The sequence below is a fragment of the Cherax quadricarinatus genome, chromosome 68 (genome assembly GCF_038502225.1).
Source record: "Cherax quadricarinatus isolate ZL_2023a chromosome 68, ASM3850222v1, whole genome shotgun sequence".
Classification (NCBI taxonomy): domain Eukaryota; kingdom Metazoa; phylum Arthropoda; class Malacostraca; order Decapoda; family Parastacidae; genus Cherax; species Cherax quadricarinatus.
The window spans coordinates 15,190,635-15,215,176 of record NC_091359.1 but is presented as its reverse complement, the minus strand read 5'-3'; the positions used below and the strand labels follow the sequence as shown (position 1 = coordinate 15,215,176).

At 40.9% G+C, this 24,542-nt stretch overlaps 1 protein-coding gene across 1 annotated transcript in view; it reads left to right on the top strand.

Annotated features, from left to right (window-relative positions):
- LOC128697683 (enhancer of mRNA-decapping protein 4) overlaps nucleotides 1-24,542 on the top strand; it is a 154,604-nt gene that overhangs the window by 87,840 nt on the left and 42,222 nt on the right. Inside the window, exons 12-14 of the mRNA XM_070099709.1 lie at nucleotides 5,235-5,333; nucleotides 5,938-6,168; nucleotides 22,290-22,413. Of these exons, the coding sequence (XP_069955810.1) occupies nucleotides 5,235-5,333; nucleotides 5,938-6,168; nucleotides 22,290-22,413 (454 nt within the window). The remainder of the gene's footprint in view (nucleotides 1-5,234; nucleotides 5,334-5,937; nucleotides 6,169-22,289; nucleotides 22,414-24,542) is intronic.

Genomic DNA, 24,542 nt, shown 5'->3' with positions numbered 1-24,542 from the left:
GGAACAAAATTGCCAGCTTCCTGCCAATCCCAGGTGCAGTTTGCTGGTGGGTACTGGATATTGACAGGTGGTTGTGGTTGTGGATGTTGGTGTGGTGGGTGGGTGGGGGATGGTGGCCTTTGTTGTAGATCAGCTGAGGCATCGGTGTGGGTGGCAGCATGGCCCACTGCTGGTGCCTCATGGCCGGCACCACCACTACCACCACCATGCACATTTTCCATCCCAATTGCAACACTATCATCTTCATTTTCACTATTTGTTCCTGTTGTACAGCCATGGGATGTACTCCAAGATGTACTCCTTCCCCTTGGAATGGCATATGGCACACTACCAGAGCGCATATACCTTTCGTATATACTGACACTTCACTGGAGAATATTCCACTTCACTATCGCTTCTGGAACTGTTTTCAAGAGCTTGTAGTTCATATTCACTATCATCACCAATGCTCACAACTGAGTTCGGGATATGGGAAAATAGGAGTTTCCTCTTTCGTTCTGGTACAACTGAACATGAACAAAATGGCCCAGCAGCAGAGGTGGAAGGCTGAGGGTCATTTCCTCACTATTACTGGTATTATGGTCATTAGTTTCGGTCACAACCTCATCAAAACCTAGAAACTCATCTTCACTGGCACTTCCATCTGTATTAGAACTGTCACTGGGGGAAAAAAGTGTCCCAATTCGCCGAGGAGTGAGGAGTTTCTTACCATGAGGCATGGTGAACAAGGTCTATTAAAATGGCGTTCCCACAATGCGCCACTGGGTCCCAGATTTTCTTTCTACCGCACACACCGACCATGCACACCCATTCTCTCACATCTAGGCCTACCAGCCTTTTCCCGCTTGATTTGAAGGCGCTAGAATTTACGCGTACTAGTACGTCAATAACCCTGGCGCGTAAGCCATACTAGTACTTTGGAAACCCTGAAAGGGTTAATGTGTACCTGCATGCCAGCAGTGTGTGTAAGTTACTTAGGTACTCTTACACAAATGTAAGTATAATTATTTGGTCACACTTCACAGACACGCACATGCATATATATATATACATACATCTAGGTTTTTCTCCTTTTTCTAAATAGCTCTTGTTCTTCTTTATTTCTTCTATTGTCCATGGGGAAGTGGAAAAGAATCTTTCCTCCATAAGCCATGCGTGTCGTATGAGGCGACTAAAATGCCGGGAGCAATGGGCTAGTAACCCCTTCTCCTGTAGACATTTACTAAAAAAGAGAAGAAGAAAAACTTTATAAAACTGGGATGCTTAAATGTGCATGGATGTAGTGCAGATGACAAGAAACAGATGATTGCTGATGTTATGAATGAAAAGAAGTTGGATGTCTTGGCCCTAAGCGAAACAAAGCTGAAGGGGGTAGGGGAGTTTCAGTGGGGGGAAATAAATGGGATTAAATCTGGAGTATCTGAGAGAGTTAGAGCAAAGGAAGGGGTAGCAGTAATGTTAAATGATCAGTTATGGAAGGAGAAAAGAGAATATGAATGTGTAAATTCAAGAATTATGTGGATTAAAGTAAAGGTTGGATGCGAAAAGTGGGTCATAATAAGCGTGTATGCACCTGGAGAAGAGAGGAATGTAGAGGAGAGAGAGATTTTGGGAGATGTTAAGTGAATGTATAGGAGCCTTTGAACCAAGTGAGAGAGTAATTGTGGTAGGGGACCTGAATGCTAAAGTAGGAGAAACTTTTAGAGAGGGTGTGGTAGGTAAGTTTGGGGTGCCAGGTGTAAATGATAATGGGAGCCCTTTGATTGAACTTTGTATAGAAAGGGGTTTAGTTATAGGTAATACATATTTTAAGAAAAAGAGGATAAATAAGTATACAAGATATGATGTAGGGCGAAATGACAGTAGTTTGTTGGATTATGTATTGGTAGATAAAAGACTGTTGAGTAGACTTCAGGATGTACATGTTTATAGAGGGGGCACAGATATATCAGATCACTTTCTAGTTGTAGCTACACTGAGAGTAAAAGGTAGATGGGATACAAGGAGAATAGAAGCATCAGGGAAGAGAGAGGTGAAGGTTTATAAACTAAAAGAGGAGGCAATTAGGGTAAGATATAAACAGCTATTGGAGGATAGATGGGCTAATGAGAGCATAGGCAATGGGGTCGAAGAGGTATGGGGTAGGTTTAAAAATGTAGTGTTAGAGTGTTCAGCAGAAGTTTGTGGTTACAGGAAAGTGGGTGCGGGAGGGAAGAGGAGCGATTGGTGGAATGATGATGTAAAGAGAGTAGTAAGGGAGAAAAAGTTAGCATATGAGAAGTTTTTACAAAGTAGAAGTGATGCAAGGAGGGAAGAGTATATGGAGAAAAAGAGAGAGGTTAAGAGAGTGGTGAAGCAATGTAAAAAGAGAGCAAATGAGAGAGTGGGTGAGATGTTATCAACAAATTTTGTTGAAAATAAGAAAAAGTTTTGGAGTGAGATTAACAAGTTAAGAAAGCCTAGAGAACAAATGGATTTGTCAGTTAAAAATAGGAGAGGAGAGTTATTAAATGGAGAGTTAGAGGTATTGGGAAGATGGAGGGAATATTTTGAGGAATTGTTAAATGTTGATGAAGATAGGGAAGCTGTGATTTCGTGTATAGGACAAGGAGGAATAACGTCTTGTAGGAGTGAGGAAGAGCCAGTTGTGAGTGTGGGGGAAGTTCGTGAGGCAGTAGGTAAAATGAAAGGGGGTAAGGCAGCCGGGATTGATGGGATAAAGATAGAAATGTTAAAAGTAGGTGGGGATATAGTTTTGGAGTGGTTGGTGCAATTATTTAATAAATGTATGGAAGAGGGTAAGGTACCTAGGGATTGGCAGAGAGCATGCATAGTTCCTTTGTATAAAGGCAAAGGGGATAAAAGAGAGTGCAAAAATTATAAGGGGATAAGTCTGCTGAGTATACCTGGTAAAGTGTATGGTAGAGTTATTATTGAAAGAATTAAGAGTAAGACGGAGAATAGGATAGCAGATGAACAAGGAGGCTTTAGGAAAGGTAGGGGGTGTGTGGACCAGGTGTTTACAGTGAAACATATAAGTGAACAGTATTTAGATAAGGCTAAAGAGGTCTTTGTGGCATTTATGGATTTGGAAAAGGCGTATGACAGGGTGGATAGGGGGGCAATGTGGCAGATGTTGCAAGTGTATGGTGTAGGAGGTAGGTTACTGAAAGCAGTGAAGAGTTTTTACGAGGATAGTGAGGCTCAAGTTAGAGTACATAGGAAAGAGGGAAATTATTTCCCAGTAAAAGTAGGCCTTAGACAAGGATGTGTGATGTCACCGTGGTTGTTTAATATATTTATAGATGGGGTTGTAAGAGAAGTAAATGCGAGGGTCTTGGCAAGAGGCATGGAGTTAAAAGATAAAGAATCACACACAAAGTGGGAGTTGTCTCAGCTGCTCTTTGCTGATGACACTGTGCTCTTGGGAGATTCTGAAGAGAAGTTGCAGAGATTGGTGGATGAATTTGGTAGGGTGTGCAAAAGAAGAAAATTAAAGGTGAACACAGGAAAGAGTAAGGTTATGAGGATAACAAAAAGATTAGGTGATGAAAGATTGAATATCAGATTGGAGGGAGAGAGTATGGAGGAGGTGAATGTATTCAGATATTTGGGAGTGGACGTGTCAGCGGATGGGTCTATGAAAGATGAGGTGAATCATAGAATTGATGAGGGGAAAAGAGTGAGTGGTGCACTTAGGAGTCTGTGGAGACAAAGAACTTTGTCCTTGGAGGCAAAGAGGGGAATGTATGAGAGTATAGCTTTACCAACGCTCTTATATGGGTGTGAAGCATGGGTGATGAATGTTGCAGCGAGGAGAAGGCTGGAGGCAGTGGAGATGTCATGTCTGAGGACAATGTGTGGTGTGAATATAATGCAGAGAATTCGTAGTTTGGAAGTTAGGAGGAGGTGCGGGATTACCAAAACTGAACATTAAAATGGTATAAAATACCGACAGATTGTTAGGTAAGACACATATGCAACAGTTAGGTATCTTTATTTCGAAACGTTTCGCCTACACAGTAGGCTTCTTCAGTCGAGTACAGAAAAGTTGATAGAAGCAGAAGATACTTGAAGACGATGTAATCAGTCCATCACCCTTAAAGTGATGGACTGATTACATCGTCTTCAAGTATCTTCTGCTTCTATCAACTTTTCTGTACTCGACTGAAGAAGCCTACTGTGTAGGCGAAACGTTTCAAAATAAAGATACCTAACTGTTGCATATGTGTCTTACCTAACACATTACCAAAACTGTTGTCCAGAGGGCTGAGGAAGGGTTGTTGAGGTGGTTCGGACATGTAGAGAGAATGGAGCGAAACAGAATGACTTCAAGAGTGTATCAGTCTGTAGTGGAAGGAAGGCGGGGTAGGGGTCGGCCTAGGAAAGGTTGGAGAGAGGGGGTAAAGGAGGTTTTGTGTGCGTGGGGCTTGGACTTCCAGCAGGCATGCGTGAGCGTGTTTGATAGGAGTGAATGGAGACAAATGGTTTTTAATACTTGACGTGCTGTTGGAGTGTGAGCAAAGTAACATTTATGAAGGGGTTCAGGGAAACCGGCAGGCCGGACTTGAGTCCTGGAGATGGGAAGTACAGTGCCTGCACTCTGAAGGAGGGGTGTTAATGTTGCAGTTTAAAAACTGTAGTGTAAAGCACCCTTCTGGCAAGACAGTGATGGAGTGAATGATGGTGAAAGTTTTTCTTTTTCGGGCCACCCTGCCTTGGTGGGAATCGGCCAGTGTGATAATAAAAAAAAATAAAAAAATAAAATATGAAATAACTTTAAAACACTTGAAATTTTGGAAAGTTTCCAAACGTAAGGGAGAGTTGTACTCACGGAGAATGTAAACAAACTGGGTGGGGTGCCGTACAGGGGGAGCCATACAGCGAGTTTTGGTCGTAATTTGAAATGCCCGTATTAGCGAAACGCCATAAAGCGGGGCCCTACTGTACATAGATGTGTAAACAACGCATTGTATGGGCTCAGATTCCGGCAAGCCAGGTGACATTCCCATGCCCCATTCACTATGATGACACCTGATGCTTTGTGTACACAATTTTGACGAAATTACGAATTTAATCTGTTCATCTGATTACAAATATAGGTCTTTCCATAATCTTTAAAAACTACAGTAGCTAATTTTTCTGTTTGTTTTTTTATAGCACAAGAAAATTACATGATATTGCTTGATCTATATTATAACATATTAAATAGTGTTTCATAAACACACTTTCAGCCACCCATGAACCTTCTGACACCAGACTCCTTCAGCTCTCCCAGGAGACCTGAGGATTCTGATCTTGTTGAAAATGGTAATGAAGAAGGAGCTAACAAGGTGGGTTGATTCTTGTCTCCTGGTGGGATTCCTTTTAATTGTCTAGGTGAAGGTGCACATAAAAAAAAAAAAGTTATCTTCTCTACTATTATATAAAAAAAGGCTAAAATATGTTTTGTGCTCTGAATGTGCTCAGTGTACTTAATTATTTTATGTGAAATCAATGATTAATAATTATCCTGTTATGTGAAATTAGTTATCACTTATCAGGCTCCTCTAGGGAAAGGATGCACTTGTATTTTCAACAAAGGGCCCAATTTTTCAGTAGGACTTTTTTGCATTTCTTTTTAGCCTTATAGGTATCCACCAGATTGAGCAGTACTGCCAGATAATTTTGGAAGTCTTATAACCATTTGCCTGATAATTGCTGATCTGTATCTGTTTTGGTTAACTATGCTTGAGTAATGAATGTAAAATTGTGACAAATTTCAGTATTGTATTTACAGGCATATCCTTCCTCTTAAGAGTTCTAGATTCAGAAAATGGCTACATATCAAGAATATTCTTTTATTTCACATGCATTATTCATTTTTTGCTTAATTATGTGCAGCAATTACTATCTATGCAAATGGACAAAACAATTTAAGTTTTGATGCATTGACAGGTCACTCCTATTCCCAACAAGTATGATATGCCATATACTACTGACTTTGACAATGCTGCACTCTCACTAATGTTACGCTGTGGCTCTGGAACTCTCATGCAAGGCAGTGAGTCTGAGAACAAAACCAGCCTGAACATTTTGGCTTCAGTTGTAGCTGGGACTTCCAAATCGCCTCCTGCTACTGTACTGCCGCCTCCACCGTCTGGTACTCCATCACCGCGAGGTCTTCAGGTTAGTCTTTGCCTAATTAAGATGTGTTCAGAATTTTAATCCGAAGGGTTAGTCACTCAGGATAACCCAAAAAAAGTCAGTGTGTCATCAAGGACTGTCTGTCTTGTATCCACTGGGGTCCTTTAATCTTGTCCCCAGGATGTGACCCACACCAGTCGACTAATACTCAGATACCTCCTTACTGCTAGGTGAGTAAGGACAGCGGGTGTAAGGAAACATGCCCAATATTTCCTCCCAGTCAGGAATTGAACTACAGACACTCAGTGTGTGAGGTGAGAGCATTGCCTACCTGCTTGCAGATGGTGAGTCACCTCATTGCCCTCCCCCTTTATACCTCTTGACCACCTATATCGTCTGTTAGATATCTATAGATATACAGTAGACTGTCATTTAACACGGTAGTTACATTCCTGAAAATGCTGTGTTAAGTAAAACTGTGTTAGATGAACTGAAGAACTTATGGGAAAAATAGGGTTACGTTCCGGGGCGCCTCAAAAAAGCCAAACTTTTTTTTTTTTAGGCCTCCACATCTTACAAAAATAAAAGTAAATATGTAATTGTAGTTCATTGTCGTGATGTATTATGTTTTTTACTGCATAAGATTACAAATGCAACAGAAATAATAGTATTTCTTACCTTAAATTGTGGGTGCTGGTGTTTGTGGATGATTGTGAAGAGTTATGCTGTGGCCCTACTGGGCTGAGGTGGATGGTAGAGGTTCTGGTACTTAAGTCGATGGTTGTACTGGAGTGTACATAAATTCTGTAATGGATTTCTGTTCTATTTTACCCCACAGTACATTATACAACTGACAATAAGGCATCAGCTGCTCTAGACACCATTTCAGGGTCCTCTTCAGTGAAAAAGTCTAAGTTATTCAGTAAGTCAGTCAAGTCATTCAGTCAGTCACTCAAGTCATTCACTCAAGTCAGTCAGTAAGTCATTCAGTCAAGTCAGTAAGTCATTCAGTCAAGTCGGTCATTCAGCAAGTCAGTCAATCACACAAACTCGTGTTTACCTCATTTTATGTGCACAAAGGGAGCTTCATTACGGCCACAAGTTATCTGTTGTCTAATGTCTGTTTTCTTCATTAATTCTAAGACTTAAATGCTTATACCTTTTCTTGCCATTTTCAGCAACACTGGTATGCCTACTGGGTGTCATGATTGCTTGGCAGATACAAGATATGTTAATTAAAAGATCAAAACACAATTCACAAGCACCACTAGCTTGTAGCAGAGAAGGTTAACTTACTGGACACGTATGAAGTACGAATGCTGGGATAGTGGTTGTCGGGAGTGTTCGGGGGTGGCAGGGGATGGCGGGAGGTCTGCCCTGTTGATCCACAACAAGGCTGCCGCTTATGGAAAAGGAAATTTTTTTCCCCTCCCGCAAATTGAACCGTGTTAAATTAATTTTACGAAGTGCTAAATAAAATTGTGCCGCAATTCTTCAGTCGTGCTATACCCGAATCGTGCCTAATAAACTCGTGTTAAATGACGGTCTACTGTAAACTTAATGCAGTGAACCTGCAGTCTCCAAGCATTTCCAAGGTATGTTTTGTCTATACAGGTATTAATATAAGGTTCTAGAAGCACAAGATAAAGGGGGTAGATAGGTGGGTTCTATGGTGCTCAGTTTGTGAATTAGGGGACACTTGTCTGCCCATTCTTCCCACCTCGCTACCCAGTACCCACTTGGCATGGCCACAAACTGACACACTGCATTCTCTTGTGCTTGTGAAATTTTTTTTAAATTCACTTTCTCTCTCTGTCTGTCTCTCTCTCTGGCTCTCTCTCTGGCTCTCTCTCTGTCTCTCTCTCTGTCTCTCTCTCTGTCTCTCTCTCTGTCTCTCTCTCTCTGTCTCTCTCTCTCTCTCTCTGTCTCTCTGTCTCTGTCTTTTTTTTTTTTTTTTGTTAAATAGGGTTTGACAAGGTTGTGGATCCCTAGCTTTATTGACAAGCTATTTACAGGTTAAGGATTCCTAACTTTATTGGCAAGCTAAGAGCTGTTACCTACATCAGCTCATTTGAAAGCATTTTTATTGTTATGAGACATACAAGTAGGGAACAGGATGAAATTGGAGCCATCTGTGGGCCAGCATTTTCATTTGATCAACTGGCTTTATCTCGTTGACATCATTATGCTGTACGAATGTGTTCCATACTCGAGTCATCTTGGGTATATATGATCTCAGATGGAGTGATGTTCTGGAGAAGGGTACAGCCAGAGTGAAGTTGCTGCTTTCTGCCCTTCTTGTGGCATAAAAGCTTGTTTCACGCTATCCTCAAAGTGGATCCAAGTGTGGTACTTTGACAATATTGGCCTTGTGCATAACAGTAAGGCCACCCACATCCCTCCTATGTTGAAGGCTCTGCTGAAACGACAGATCTATCAAGGATGGGTCCAGGCAAGAGATGAGACGTCTTGCTCTGTTCTCTACTCTGTCAAGCAGTCGCCGATGAGAGGGGGGGGGGGGCAGGCAAACCAAGAAAGTGGAGCATACTCAAGGTGTGAGTGTACTTGTGCCTCGTACAGAATCTTGCAACCCCTACTGTCAAGTAGATGTGAGATACGGGTAAGTGCTGTAAGCTTCCTGGCTGCTTTGTTTGCAAGATGTACAATATGGTTCTTCATGGTTAGTTTGGAATAAAATTTCACCCCAAGGATATCAACTTCTTCTCCAGGTGCCAACACCCTCCCATTCATCCTTACTACTGCACCAGCATTACCATCATGGTGCCTAGAGACGATCATCATTTGCGTTTTCTCAGGTGCAAATGTTACTTGCCATCTATTTCCCCAAGCTGATATAGCTCTCAGCTGGTGATTGATGTAGCTTAGAGCAGCTGGCATTTCTTCTCTTGGATAAGTGAATGTCAGTGTACAGTCGTCTGCATATGCATGTGATTCTGGGATGAGATGAAGAAGGTCGTTGAAGTAGACATTCCTTAACAATGGTCCCAGCATGCTTCCTTGTGGAACACTTGCCCCAATAGGATGTCTTGCTGATTCCGTTCCATTGAGAACTACACTTAGAGATCTACCATGAAGGTAATCACTGAGGAGACATAGCATAGAGCCTGCAATTCCCAGTGCTTGAAGTTTTGCTAAGAGGCCCTGGTGCCACACCCGGTCGAAAGCGCCAGCAATGTCCAGTGCTACCACACAGCTGACTTTGGATTCATCCAGTGACTGGTGCCACATAGTGGAGGGGTTTAACAACAGATCAGCAGCAGAGTAACCTTTCCTGAAGCCATATTGACGATCACAAAGTAGTGAGTGATAGTCAAAAAACTCTGTCATTTGTCTTGAGATTATTGTCTCAAGGATCTTACCAGTGATTGACAGGAGTGACACTGGTCTGTAGTTGCTGATTTCTGCTCTGCTCTTCTTTTTGTGAACAGGGACTACATTTGCCTCTTTCCACAGAGAGGGCCATTTACACTGTACTAGGCAGTGCTGAAAGATGCAAGTTAGAGGTGCTGCTAGCTGGTCTGCACATCTTCTCAGCAATCTTGGGCTCAACTTGTCTGGGCCCACAGCCTTTCCTTGGTCAAGCGATTTAAGAAGGAAATGCACCTCCTCCTGCCTTATTGTCACCACTGACAGTGTTGACACAGTTCTTGCAGCTAGCCAAGGAGGGTCCCTTGCTGGATCAGGAACTTGCATTTTGGTAGCAAAGTGTTCAGCAAAGAGGTCCGCCTTCTCTTGACTACTAGTATAGGTGGTCCCATCCTGTCGATTTAGAGGTGGAATGAGTTCATCAAGCAGATAACCTTGTCTGTCCTTGACCAGGGACCACTAGGTTTTGGAGCCTACCCTACCTGATGCTAGCTTTCTTTTAGTGTCCACCTCCCATTTAGCAATGGCCCACTTTTGAACGTCACCCATATGTCTACAGACTTGCCTGTGCAAGTTCCTGTTATAGGTGGTAGGATGTCTCTTATACCTTCGCCATGCTTTGTACTTAGCAGTAGCAGCCTCTCTACAACGAAAGCCAAACCAAGGCTGATCTGTATGCTTCGTCACATATTGCCGGTGAGGAATGTGTTCTTGTTGTAGATTAAGGATGTGTCCAGTGAAGGCTTTCACTTGGTTGTCAACATCCCCTTGGAGAAGAGCATTCCAATCGGTGGTGGCGAGCTCAGAGCGAAGGGCTGGCCAATTACCTCTTTCCCATAGCCAGGTTGTGCGTGTGGACTCCTCACCTCATTCTGTTGGGATCTTAAGTGTCGTAAAAACAGCCTTGTGGTCAGACGATCCAACATAGCCGAGGGGTTGACAAGTGACTATGCCTTCTGCCAGATCACTCACTACTGGGTCAAGGGAGGAGCCAGAGATGTGAGTAGGGAAATCAACAAAGTTTCTCATGTCAAACACTGCAAGAAGGTCATCAAAGTCCCTCTGTATAAGGTGCTGGTTGAGATCACCAACAATTATGATATGTTGACAGTTGTGTTGTAGCAGAAGGGAGTCAATATTTTCCATTAGGAAGTTGATGGGGTCTGCATGTTGCCACTGAGGTCTGTACATTGGACATGCTAGTACAGAGGTACTAGTGTTTATGCAGAGCTTGAAGAACATCATTTCAAGATGTGTAGGGGTGGCAACATCAATGTGCCTGGCATGAACACTTTTAGCGAAGCACACAGCAACACCTCCTCCTTGCCCTTGCCTGTCTCTTCTCATCCAGATACTTGGGAGTTGACGTGTCGGTGGATGGATTTATGAAGGATGAGATTAATCATAGAATTGATGAGGGAAAAAAGGCGAGTGGTGCATTGAGGTATATGTGGAGACAGAAAACGTTATCTATGGAGGCAAAGAAGGTAATGTATGAAAGTATAGTAGTGCTAACACTCTTATATGGGTGTGAAGCTTGGGTTGTGAGTGCAGCAGGTAGGAGGCGGTTGGAGGCAGTGGAGATGTCCTGTCTAAGGGCAACGTGTGGTGTAAATATTATGAAGAAAATTCGGAGTGTGGAAATTAGGAGAAGGTGTGGACTTAATAAAAGTATTAGTCAGAGGGCTGAAGAGGGATTGTTGAGGTGGTTTGGTCATTTAGAGAGAATGGATCAAAGTAGAAGGACATGGAGAGCTTTTAAATCTGTAGGGTAAGGAAGGCGGGGTAGGGGTCGTCCTCGAAAAGGTTGGAAGGAAGGGGTAAGGGAGGTTTTGTGGGCGAGGGGCTTGGACTTCCAGCAGGCGTGCATGAGCGTGTTCGATAGGAGTGAATGGAGATGAATGGTATTTGGGACCTGACGATCTGTTGGAGTGTGAGCAGGGTAATATTTAGTGAAGAGATTCAGGGAAACTGGTTATTTTTGTATAGCCGGACTTGAGTCCTGGAAATGGGAAGTACAATGCCTGCACTCTAAAGGAGGGGTTTCGGGATATTAGCAGTTTGGAGGGATATGTTGTGTATCTTTATACGTACAGTGGACCCCCGCATAACGATATTAATCCGTTCCTGAGAGCTCATTGTTATGCGAAATTATCGTTATGCGAATGAATTTTCCCTATAAGAAATAATGGAAATCAAATTTAATCTGTGCAAGACACCCAAAAGTATGAAAAAAAAATTTTTACCACATGAAATATACATTTTCCTACACACAAAGAGAAGGATACATGCACAATAGTAGAATAGTACATGCACAATAGTAGAGTAGTATATGCACAATAGTAGAGTAGTACATGCACAGTATATATTGTGCATGTACTACTCTACTAAATGAAGAATAAATGACACTTACCTTTATTGAAGATGCAGCAATGACTGATGAGACACTGTGTCCTGGGAGTGCCTTTTCCTCCTGAGTACTGTAGGTCCTGTTTGGCATTTTCTTCCAGAACAGGCCTTATCACACTGTGTATGCCACTACGATTCTTAAATCTCTCAAACCAACCTTTGCTGGCTTTAACCCTTTCAGGGTCCGTCCCGTAGATCAACGGCTTTACGTTGAGTGTCCAAACCGTAGATCTACGCCAAAATTCTAGCGCCGTCAAATTTAGCGCGAAAACGCTCATAGGCCTACATGTGAGAGAACGGGTCTGCGTGGTGGGTGTGCGCCATAAACAAAAAATCTAGGCGCCCGCATAGCATTGTGGGAACGCCGGCTCAGTTACCCTTGTTCACCATGCCTCGTCGCAAGTCAGCTCTCACTCCCCGGAAAATTGGGACTCTCCTCTTCCTATCTGATAGTTCTGACACTGATGGAAGTGGAAATGAAGACGAATTCTACGGCTTTGATCAGTTAGTGACCGAAAAGAATGACCAGGATATCGATAATAGTGCAGAAAACCCTGACGATCCTCAACCTTCTACCTCTGGTGTGGGCACTCGTGGCTCACGGTCGGTTGTTCCTCATCGCAAGAGAAAACTAATATTTTCGCGTGGCCAGGCCTCTGACTTCAGTAATGATGATGATAGTGACGTGGACTGTGATTTTATCGCGCTCGACGATGTTTCGAGTAGTGATAGTGAGGAATCATATTCACCAGTGAAGCGTCGGTATGTTCGCCGCCGCATGCACTCGGGTAGTGTACCCTATGCTGTGCCCAGGGGACGGAGTACATCCCGGAGTACATCCCGTGGCCCAACACCAGTTTTAGGTAGTGTTAGTGAGGATGATGTGGCTACACTTAGCATGGATAGACCACAAGCATCAGTGGATGGTGTTAGTGGTGATGGTAGTGGCACCGCCATGCGTGACTCACCAGGCCACGCTGGGACCCACGCTGCTGACTCGTCAGTTCAAGGACGAAGCGGAGCGCCAGCCACCAGCCCACCACAACCACAGCCACCCGCACAACCAGCCTATGATGTCCAGTATCCACCAGCAAACCGTATGTGGGATTGGCAGCAAAATCCCAATTTTGTTCCCAAGCCTCACCACTTTGATGACTCTCAAAGTGGAATTCTACCTACTTGTCCCCTTGGAACCACGGCCAATGAACTGGAATTCTTTGAATTATTCTTTGACCAGCCATTGATGGAAATTATTGTCAGGGAAAGTAATAAGTATTTTGAGTACACCATGGCAAATACGATCTTATCACCACAGTCAAGACTACACAGGTGGAAAGAGACGACTGTTGCAGAAATGTATTTGCTTTTTGCAACAATAATGCTTATGCCTCACGTCTATAAGCAAAATATAAAAGCATACTGGTCCACAGATCGGCTAATTTCTACCCCGGTCTTCAGTGAAATCATACCAGTGAACAGGTTTATCTTACTCTTACGTATGTTGCACTTCTCTGAAAAAACCAGGCATGACAGAAGTGACAGGTTATACAAGATTAGAAATGTTTTCATGTATCTCAAACAAAAGTTCAGCATATACTTTTATCCATTCAAGAATCTTGTAATTGACGAGTCTTTGATTTTGTTCAAAGGTAGACTGTCATTCAAGCAGTATATAACGAGCAAGAGGAAACGCTTTGGTATAAAACTGTTTGTACTCTGTGATTGTGACAGTGGCCTGGTGTTGGATATTGTTGTATACACAGGTAGTAAAACATTGAAAGATACCAAGATGTTATTGGGTATCTCAGGTGACGTAGTGAGAAACATGATGGCACCTTATCTTGGTAAGGGGCATACATTATATACCGATAACTGGTACACAAGCCCATTACTCAGTGATTTCATGCGAGTGAACAAGACAGATGTGTGTGGCACAGTGCGTTCTAATCGTAAACATATGCCCAGGCTCAACGCAGGTGCTCATGGTGATGACATGCAGGTGTTTACTGCCAATGACATCATGGCATTACAGTGGCATGACAAACGAGATGTCACATTGTTGACAACCATTCACCGTAATGAAATGCAAGACAGTGGCAAAGTTGATCGAGTGACTAATGAACGTATTCGAAAACCAGTGACAGTGATTGATTATACACAAAACATGCGCTTGGTTGACATGCAGATTGGTTTTGTTGACTGTGTTCGTAAGAGTTACAAGTGGTACATGAAACTTTTCTTCCATCTCATGGACATTTCAATGCTCAATGCATATAATATGTACCAAATAAAGACTGGCAACAGACCACCGTATGGTGAATTTTGTTTGTCTGTTGTCAGACAACTCATAATGAAGTACCAGGTAACAACACCTGCTATACAACACGGTCCTCGAATTCCTCAGGATATACCCAAGCGTTTGAGGAGGGAAGGTGATCATTTCATAATACAACTTCCTTCAACTCAGAAGAAATTTGCTCAGAAGAGATGCATCGTCTGTGCACAAACAAAAAGACGGCAACAAAGACGCAAAAACACTCGGTTTATGTGCGAGGAATGTAAGGTGCCATTGTGCATGGTGCCTTGTTTCAAGGAGTTCCACAAGCTCCAGCAGTTCTAAAACCATGTCCACTGATTGTAAATATGTAAATATATGATAGAACATTAGTATTATACAAGATTTGTGCATGTTTATTGTAATAAACAACAGTGGTAAACAATAATATGATAACTTTAGTGCAGTTATTGTGTTCAATACAGTGAGTTTATATATATATACATTATATACAGTATTGGTCTCTCAGGCCCCAAATGTTAGTAGGAATAGAAAAAAATTGGAAAAGAAAAGAAAAAAAACAACAAAAACCGCAAAATAATGTAATGCGCGTATGTGGAATTCGTCGATGTTGCCGCCACCACATCATTTTCGACAAACTTCTTGGCACTGTATCTCGGTAAGTACTGATCAGAATTTTTTTTTTTGTCTTATTACCTTCACAAAAATATGCTCTTTAATTCTGTAAGAAAAAATAATTTTTTTTTTTTTCAAAATTTCTTGGACACTGGAGCACCACTTCAGATTTTGGCCTTGGACCCTGAAGGGGTTAAATTCACCAATATTAGCACTAGTTCCAGGCATTTTTCCCTGTTCACCTGGGTGTTAGTCGACTGGTGTGGGTTGCATCCTGGGAGACAAGATTAAGGACCCCAATGGAAATAAGTTAGACAGTCTTCGATGACACTGACTTTTTTGGGTTATTCTGGGTGGCTAACCCTCTGGGGTTAATTGTTTCTTGGTATTCTCAATAAGCCACACCAACAACGGTGCTACAGCAGCAGCAGCAGCAGCTGACAGTGCTACAGCAGCAGCTGACAGTGCTACAGCATCTGTAGACGGTGCTACAGCAGCAGCAGACGGTACTACAGCAGCAGCAGCAGCTGACGGTGGTACAGCAGCAGCAACAGCTGACGGTGCTACAGCAGCAGCAGCAGCAGCAGAAGCAGCTGACAGTGCTACAGCAGCAGCAGCAGCAGCTGACAGTGCTACAGCAGCAGCAGCAGCAGCTGACGGTGCTACAGCAGCAGCAGCAGCTGACAGTGCTACAGCAGCAGCAGCAGCATCAGCAGTTGACCATGGTACCACAGTATTTCGATAATATTTCTCACCCTTTTTACCACAGGGTTGGCACTAGAAGCTTTCTTGGGGCCCATGGTCACTTATTTTGCAGATAAAATCACCAAAAACACTGTAATAATACGAAATGTTCCGATTGTATGCTTGGATATTACCGCGGAGGCTGGCTTGTAAACAATGCCACCGGCAGAACATGTGAGGCTGGCTCAGGCCTCACATAGACGCGTCTCGGACGAATAGTGTTGAGCGGGTTTTTTAGCAGTATACGAGGCAAAATCTTAGCGATAAAATGTATCGGTATGCAGATTTGACGTTATGTGATGCCAACGGTATGCGGGGGTCCACTGTATATGCTGCTAAACTGTTGTGTTCTGAGTACCTCTGCAAAAACAGTGATTATATGTGAGTGAGGTGAAAGTGTTGAATTATGATGAAAGTATTTTGTTTTTGGGGATTTTCTTTCTTTTTTGGGTCACCCTGCCTCGGTGGGAGACGGCCGACTTGTTAAAAAAAATATATATATATATATATATATATACAGTGGAACCTCAAAAATTGAATGTATCACATATCGAACGTTTTGAAAATAAGACCATTTTTTCGGACAAACTGTGTCCCTATTATCGAACGCGCCCCTATTTTCGGACCGCCGGGTACGGGACCTGTCCGCTGGCCCGCTCTGTCTGCTGGCCTGCTCTGTCTACTGGCCCGCTCTGTCTGCTGGCCCGCTCTGTCCGTGTCCCCGCTCAGGCGCCGTGAGCAGTCTAGCTTTGTTTATGCTTGAGTAAACACTAACCTGCGATCTCATTCACACATTTTACGATTATTTAATTGTGTTTAGTGCTTGTGGGGCTGTGAAATAAGCTGCCATGGGCCCAAAGAAACTTGCTAGCGGTACCCCTGTGGTAAAGAAAGTGAGAAACACCATAGATGTGAAGAATGAAATAATACAGAAGTATGAGATAGGAGTGAGACTTGAGCTTGCCAGGATGTACAGAGGACTGTGGACAGTTATTTTGTGAGACTGGGGTCCAATGACTCTCAAGCTGGTCCTACTGGCATTAAAATACAGAGAAGGGAAGCAACCCCAGAGAGGGCTTTGATACCGGAAGTCCTCATGGAGGGGGATTCTCCTTCCAAACAATAACCCCAACTCCCTCTCTCCTCCTCCCTATCTTCCAGATGCCATCACCAATCTTCAATAAAGGTAAGTAAAAATGTGATTTTATATTACTATACATAATTAAAGACTATAGCATTTGTTGTGTGTATGTAAAACTAATTAATCTATAAAATGTATTTTTTTTTTTGTGAATATTTTTGGGTTTCTGGAACGGATTAATTGTGTTTCCATTATTTCTTATGGGAAATATTGCTTCGAATTTCAGACTTATCGAATTTAGAACTAGCTCCTGGAACGGATTAAGTTCGTTTTTTGAGGTTCCACTGTATGTATGTATGTATGTATGTATGTATGTATGTATGTATGTATGTATGTATGTATATATATATATATATATATATATATATATATATATATATATATATATATATATATATATATATATATATATATATATATATATATACATATATATAATATATAATATATATATATATATATATAAAATATAGATTTATATAAAATATACATTTATATATATATATATATATATATATATATACAGTGGACCCCCGCTTAACGATCACCTCCAAATGCAACCAATTATGTAAGTGTATTTATGTAAGTGCGTTTGTACGTGTATGTTTGGGGGTCTGAAATGGACTAATCTACTTCACAATATTCCTTATGGGAAAAAATTCGGTCAGTACTGGCACCTGAACATACTACTGGAATGAAAAAAGTTCGTTAACCGGGGGTCCACTGTATATATATATATATATATATATATATATATATATATATACATATATATATATATATATATATATATATATATATATATATATTTATTTAGTAGGTTGGTAGACAGCAACCACCCAGGGAGGTACTACCGTCCTGCCAAGTGAGTGTAAAACGAAAGCCTGTGATTGTTTTACATGATGGTAGGATTGCTGATGTCTTTTGTCTGTCTCATAAATATGCAAGATTACAGGTATGTCTTGCTACTTCTACTTACACTTAGGTCACACTACACATACATGTACACATTTATTTATACACACTAATCTGAGTTTTCTTTGATTTTATCTTAATAGTTCTTGGTCTTATTACTTTTCCTTTTATATCCATGGGGAAGTGGAATAAGAATCTTTCCTCCGTAAGCCATGCGTGTTGTAAAAGTCAACTAAAATGCCGTGAACAATGGGCTAGTAACCCTTTTTCCTGTAATAATTACTAAAAAGAATAATAAGAAGAAAATTGTCAAAGTGGGAAGTCTGAATGTGCGTGGATGTTGTGCAGATGATAAGAAAGAGATGATTGTGGATGTTATGAATGAGAAGAAGCTGGATGTCCTGGCTTTAAGTGAAACAAAGCTGAAGGGGGTGGGAGAGTTTCAGTGGAGAGGAATAAATGGGATTAGGTCAGGGGTTTCAAATAGAGTTAGAGCTAAACAAGGAGTAGCAATAATGTTGAAGGATAAGATATGGCAGGAAAAGAGGGACTATAAATGTATTAATTCAAGGATTATGTGGAGTAAAATAAAGATTGGATGTGAAAAGTGGGTTATAGTAAGCGTGTATGCACCTGGAGAAGAGAGAAGTGTAGAGGAGAGAGAGAGATTCTGGGAAATGTTGAGTGAATGCATGGGGAGTTTTGAATCAAGTGTGAGAGTAATGGTGGTTGGGGATTTCAATGCTAAAGTGGGTAAAAATGTTATGGAGGGAGTAGTAGGTAAATTTGGGGTGCCAGGGGTAAATGTAAATGGGGAGCCTTTAATTGAGCTATGTGTAGAAAGAGATTTGGTAATAAGTAATACATATTTTATGAAAAAGAGGATAAATAAATATACAAGGTATGATGTAGCATGTAATGAAAGTAGTTTATTAGATTATGTATTGGTGGATAAAAGGTTGATGGGTAGGCTCCAGGATGTACATGTTTATAGAGGGGCAACTGATATATCGGGTCATTATTTAGTTGTAGCTACAGTTAGAGTAAGAGGTAGATGGGAAAAGAGGAAGGTGGCAACAACAAGTAAGAGGGAGGGGAAAGTGTATAAACTAAGGGAGGAGGAAGTTTGGGTGAGATATAAGCGACTATTGGCAGAAAGGTGGGCTAGTGCAAAGATGAGTAGTGGGGGGGTTGAAGAGGGTTGGAATAGTTTTAAAAATGCAGTATTAGAATGTGGGGCAGAAGTTTGTGGTTATAGGAGGGTGGGGGCAGGAGGAAAGAGGAGTGATTGGTGGAATGATGAAGTAAAGGGTGTGATAAAAGAGAAAAAGGTAGCTTATGAGAGGTTTTTACAAAGCAGAAGTGTTATAAGAAGAGCAGAGTATATGGAGAGTAAAAGAAAGGTAAAGAGAGTGGTGAGAGAGTGCAAAAGGAGAGCAGATGATAGAGTGGGAGAGGCACTGTCAAGAAATTTTAATGAAAATAAGAAAAAATTTTGGAGTGAGTTAAACAAGTTAAGAAAGCCTAGGGAAAATATGGATTTGTCAGTTAAAAACAGAGTAGGGGAGTTAGTAGATGGGGAGATGGAGGTATTGGGTAGATGGCGAGAATATTTTGAGGAACTTTTAAATGTTAAGGAAGAAACAGAGGCAGTAATTTCATGCACTGGTCAGGGAGGTATACCATCTTCTAGGAGTGAAGAAGAGCAGAATGTAAGTGTGGGGGAGGTACGTGAGGCATTACGTAAAATGAAAGGGGGTAAAGCAGCTGGAACTGATGGGATCATGACAGAAATGTTAAAAGCAGGGGGGGATATAGTGTTGGAGTGGTTGGTACTTTTGTTTAATAAATGTATGAAAGAGGGGAAGGTACCTAGGGATTGGCAGAGAGCATGTATAGTCCCTTTATATAAAGGGAAAGGGGACAAAAGAGACTGTAAAAATTATAGAGGAATAAGTTTACTGAGTATACCAGGAAAAGTGTACAGTAGGGTTATAATTGAAAGAATTAGAGGTAAGACAGAATGTAGGATTGCGGATGAGCAAGGAGGTTTCAGAGTGGGTAGGGGATGTGTAGATCAAGTGTTTACATTGAAGCATATATGTGAACAGTATTTAGATAAAGGTAGGGAAGTTTTTATTGCATTTATGGATTTAGAAAAGGCATATGATAGAGTGGATAGAGGAGCAATGTGGCAGATGTTGCAAGTATATGGAATAGGTGGTCAGTTACTAAATGCTGTAAAGAGTTTTTATGAGGATAGTGAGGCTCAGGTTAGGGTGTGTAGAAGAGAGGGAGACTACTTCCCGGTAAAAGTAGGTCTTAGACAGGGATGTGTAATGTCACCATGGTTGTTTAATATATTTATAGATGGGGTTGTAAAGGAAGTAAATGCTAGGGTGTTTGGGAGAGGGGTGGGATTAAATTATGGGGAATCAAATTCAAAATGGGAATTGACACAGTTACTTTTTGCTGATGATACTGTGCTTATGGGAGATTCTAAAGAAAAATTGCAAAGGTTAGTGGATGAGTTTGGGAATGTGTGTAAAGGTAGAAAGTTGAAAGTGAACATAGAAAAGAGTAAGGTGATGAGGGTGTCAAATGATTTAGATAAAGAAAAATTGGATATCAAATTGGGGAGGAGGAGTATGGAAGAAGTGAATGTTTTCAGATACTTGGGAGTTGACGTGTCGGCGGATGGATTTATGAAGGATGAGGTTAATCATAGAATTGATGAGGGAAAAAAGGTGAGTGGTGCGTTGAGGTATATGTGGAGTCAAAAAATGTTAATTATGGAGGCAAAGAAGGGAATGTATGAAAGTATAGTAGTACCAACACTCTTATATGGGTGTGAAGCTTGGGTGGTAAATGCAGCAGCGAGGAGACAGTTGGAGGCAGTGGAGATGTCCTGTTTAAGGGCAATGTGTGGTGTAAATATTATGCAGAAAATTCGGAGTGTGGAAATTAGGAGAAGGTGTGGAGTTAATAAAAGTATTAGTCAGAGGGCAGAAGAGGGGTTGTTGAGGTGGTTTGGTCATTTAGAGAGAATGGATCAAAGTAGAATGACATGGAAAGCATATAAATCTGTAGGGGAAGGAAGGCAGGGTAGGGGTCGTCCTCGAAAGGGTTGGAGAGAGGGGGTAAAGGAGGTTTTGTGGGTAAGGGGCTTGGACTTCCAGCAAGCGTGCGTGAGCGTGTTAGATAGGAGTGAATGGAGACGAATGGTACTTGGGACCTGACGATCTGTTGGAGTGTGAGCAGGGTAATATTTAGTGAAGGGATTCAGGGAAACCGGTTATTTTCATATAGTCGGACTTGAGTCCTGGAAATGGGAAGTACTGTACAATGCCTGCACTTTAAAGGAGGGGTTTGGGATATTGGCAGTTTGAAGGGATATGTTGTGTATCTTTATATATATATATATATATATATATATATATATATATATATATATATATATATATATATATATATATATATATATATATATATATATATATATATATATATATATATATATATATATATATATATATATATATATATATATATATATATATATATATATATATATATATATATATATATATATATATATATATATATATATATATATATATATATATATATATATATATATATATATATTTATTAATTTTTTTTTTTTTTTTTTTTTTCAACAAGTCGGCCGCCTCCCACCGAGGCAGGGTGACCCAAAAAAGAAAGAAAATCCCCAAAAAAGAAAATACTTTCATCATCATTCAACACTTTCACCACACTCACACATTAATTATCACTGCTTTTGCAGAGGTGCTCAGAATACATCAGTTTAGAAGCATATACATGTACGCATAAAGATACACAACATATCCCTCCAAACTGCCAATATCCCAAACCCTTCCTTTAAAGTGCAGGCATTGTCATTCCCATTTCCAGGATTCAAGTCCGACTATTTGAAAATAACCGGTTTCCCTGAATCCCTTCACTAAATATTACCCTGCTCACACTCCAACAGATCGTCAGGTCCCAAGTATCATTCGTCTCCATTCATATACATTTATTTAATAACCATCTCCTGGGTGATCCCAAAGAAGAAAACACATTTACAGTCACTCATTCAGTTCCATGGTAATAATGAGCTAGAGTTCTTCCATAAGCCATGCATGTCGTGAAAGATAATTCAGGAGCAGACTTTGAAATTATGTAACATCTTGAGTGTAGAGAGTTGGCAACATCATTTGATTGAGTGAAATAAGAAAAAATCTTGCACGCGCACACTTAGAATAATCCCAGAATGGAAAGTTCTGTCCGTCAGTTAAATTAACGTAATGCTAAATTGGCATCAACTGTGAGAATTTTTTTTATTGAAAGAAACTTAAATCATGTTAGTAGTCTGGGCTGATTTTTTTTTTCAATATGCTAGCTGTCTCCCACAGAGGCAGGGTGACCCAAAACAAAAAGAAACACTTCCATCATCATTCACACATAATAAGTCTTTGCAGAGGGACACAGATATGACAGTTCAGATGTCACTCCAAGCAGAAAATGTCCTAAACTCCTTCTTTAAAATGCAGGCATTGTACTTTCCACCTCCGGGACTCAAGTCCGGCTAAATGTGAAAATAAAAAAATGAGTGTCACTGTCATATTTTTGCAGAATAAGGATGAAGCTCCACTTGCCACCTCAGAAGTAACCATATCCACTGGTGTGGGACGTATTGGTACCAGCGCTACATCTTCACCATCATTAGAAGTTCAGCAGATACTTCACTCAGAAAATGGTAACGTCAAATGAGGGCACTGACTTAGTTTTACAATTAATTCATTGTTATTTATTAGGTAAGCTTATCAGAGGAACATGCTCTGACACTGTCTTGCTTTCTTTTAACTGCATGAGGTTAAATTAAAAGAAAAGATATGTTATCACCAATATACTTGCTTATGTGTGGTTACAGTAGTCGAGTCTCAGCTCCTTGCCCCACTTAACTTGCTGCTTGTTAGATTCATGCTTTCCTAGCCTTGTGGGCCCTATTGTACCTATTCTTAAAACTATGTATGGAGTCTGCCTCCATCACTTCTTCCTCAAGGTCATTCCATTCCCTGACTACCCTGAGACTGAAGAAATACTTCCTGACATCTATGTCTCTCATCTGTTTCTTTATCTTCCAGCTGTGCCCCCGAGTATCTGTTTCCTGTCTCTCAAACAGCCTGTCCCTGTCTGTCCTTTCAACTCCAGCGTTGTAGTTTGTACCCTTTAGCTCTGGAACTAGTCTTGTTGCATACTTCTGCATTTTCTCAAGTTTCTTAACATGCTTCCTCAGGTGTGGGTTCCATACTGGTGTTGTATACTCCAAGGTGGACCTGACATTATTTTTTTTTTTCAACAAGTCAGCCGCCTCCCACCGAGGCAGGGTGACCTAAAAAGAAAGAAAATCCCCAAAAAGAAAATACTTTCATCACCATTCAACACTTTCACCTCACTCATACATAATCACTGTTTTTGCAGAGGTGCCCATATACAACAGTTTAGAAGCATGTAAAGATATATGACATCCCTCCAAACTGTCAATATCCCAAACCCCTCCTTCAAAGTGCAGGCATTGTACTTCCCATTCCAATACTCAAGTCCAGCTATATAAAAATAACCAGACATATATCTGACATATGTTGTACAAATCATTTGGAATGACTCTGTTGAGATTCCTGAAGGCTTCTCTCAGATTTGCTAGGTGAGCATTGACTGCAGAGGTTATTCGGTTGATGTTAGCCCCTAGCAATATGCTAGGCACTATTCTTATTCCCAGGACCTTCTCTTTGAATTAGGTCTGTGGCCTTCTTCCCAAGTCTACACTTATGTTCGGTCTTCTGGCCCTTTTCCCAATCATCATAACCTGTCATTTCCTAGGGTGGAATTCAAGTAAACACTTATCTGACCAGTCCTGCAGTTTGTCCAGATCTATTTGCAGCCTTTCCCTATCCTCATATGTTTGTGTTCTCATTGGTTTTAAATAATCAGTGAACAGAGATACTTCTGACTCGATTCCATCTGGTAGCTAGTTTTGTAATTAACTTTATTTTATGCTTGCTGTGCTCACATTCCCAGAAAGACAAGATAGCAGTTTTTTTTTTTTTTTAACACTTCGGCCGTCTCCCACCGAGGCAGGGTGACCCAAACAGAAAGAAAATCCCCAAAAAAGAAAATACTTTCATGATCATTCAACATTTTCACCTCACTCACACATAATCACTGTTCTTGCAGAGGTGCTCAGAATACAACAGTTTAGAAGCATATACAGTGGAACCTTGACTTAAGAGTTTAATCCGTTCCAGGAGCTAGCTCGTAACTCAATTTACTTGTATATCAAATTAATTTTCCTCATTTAAATTAACTGAAAAGCCATTAATTCGTTCCTGCACTCTGGAGAGACAAGAAAAAATACTTGAATGTGATGCTATTATCAACTGTACAGCTTATTTCTCTATCACAATTCATCTAATATGACATAATAAACAATATAATTAGCACAGAAACACGATATATATACATGTACTCTAGAATGAATAAAATAAGCCATAATATGGTGGTAGCGGCAGAAACGTCTGCCATTTCTGTCCCAATTTGACTATAGTATCTTCCCATGTTCTTACTGTAAGAGAAAATGGAGCATTTTTCAGGCTAACTGCAGTAGATCACTAGGACCCATGGTTAGAGAAAAGAAATTTGGCCAGATGACTGTAAAAAAATACAAACAAGCACAAGAGAACTGCCCCCACAGGGATGTAAACATGTTTACTGCTTACCAGCTGTGCCATCAGCTGTGCCAACTAGCAGAAGCAATCTGAATTATTATTATGTACGTATTATGCATTATTATTATTATTAATTTAGGGAACTGAAGCTCTATCATTA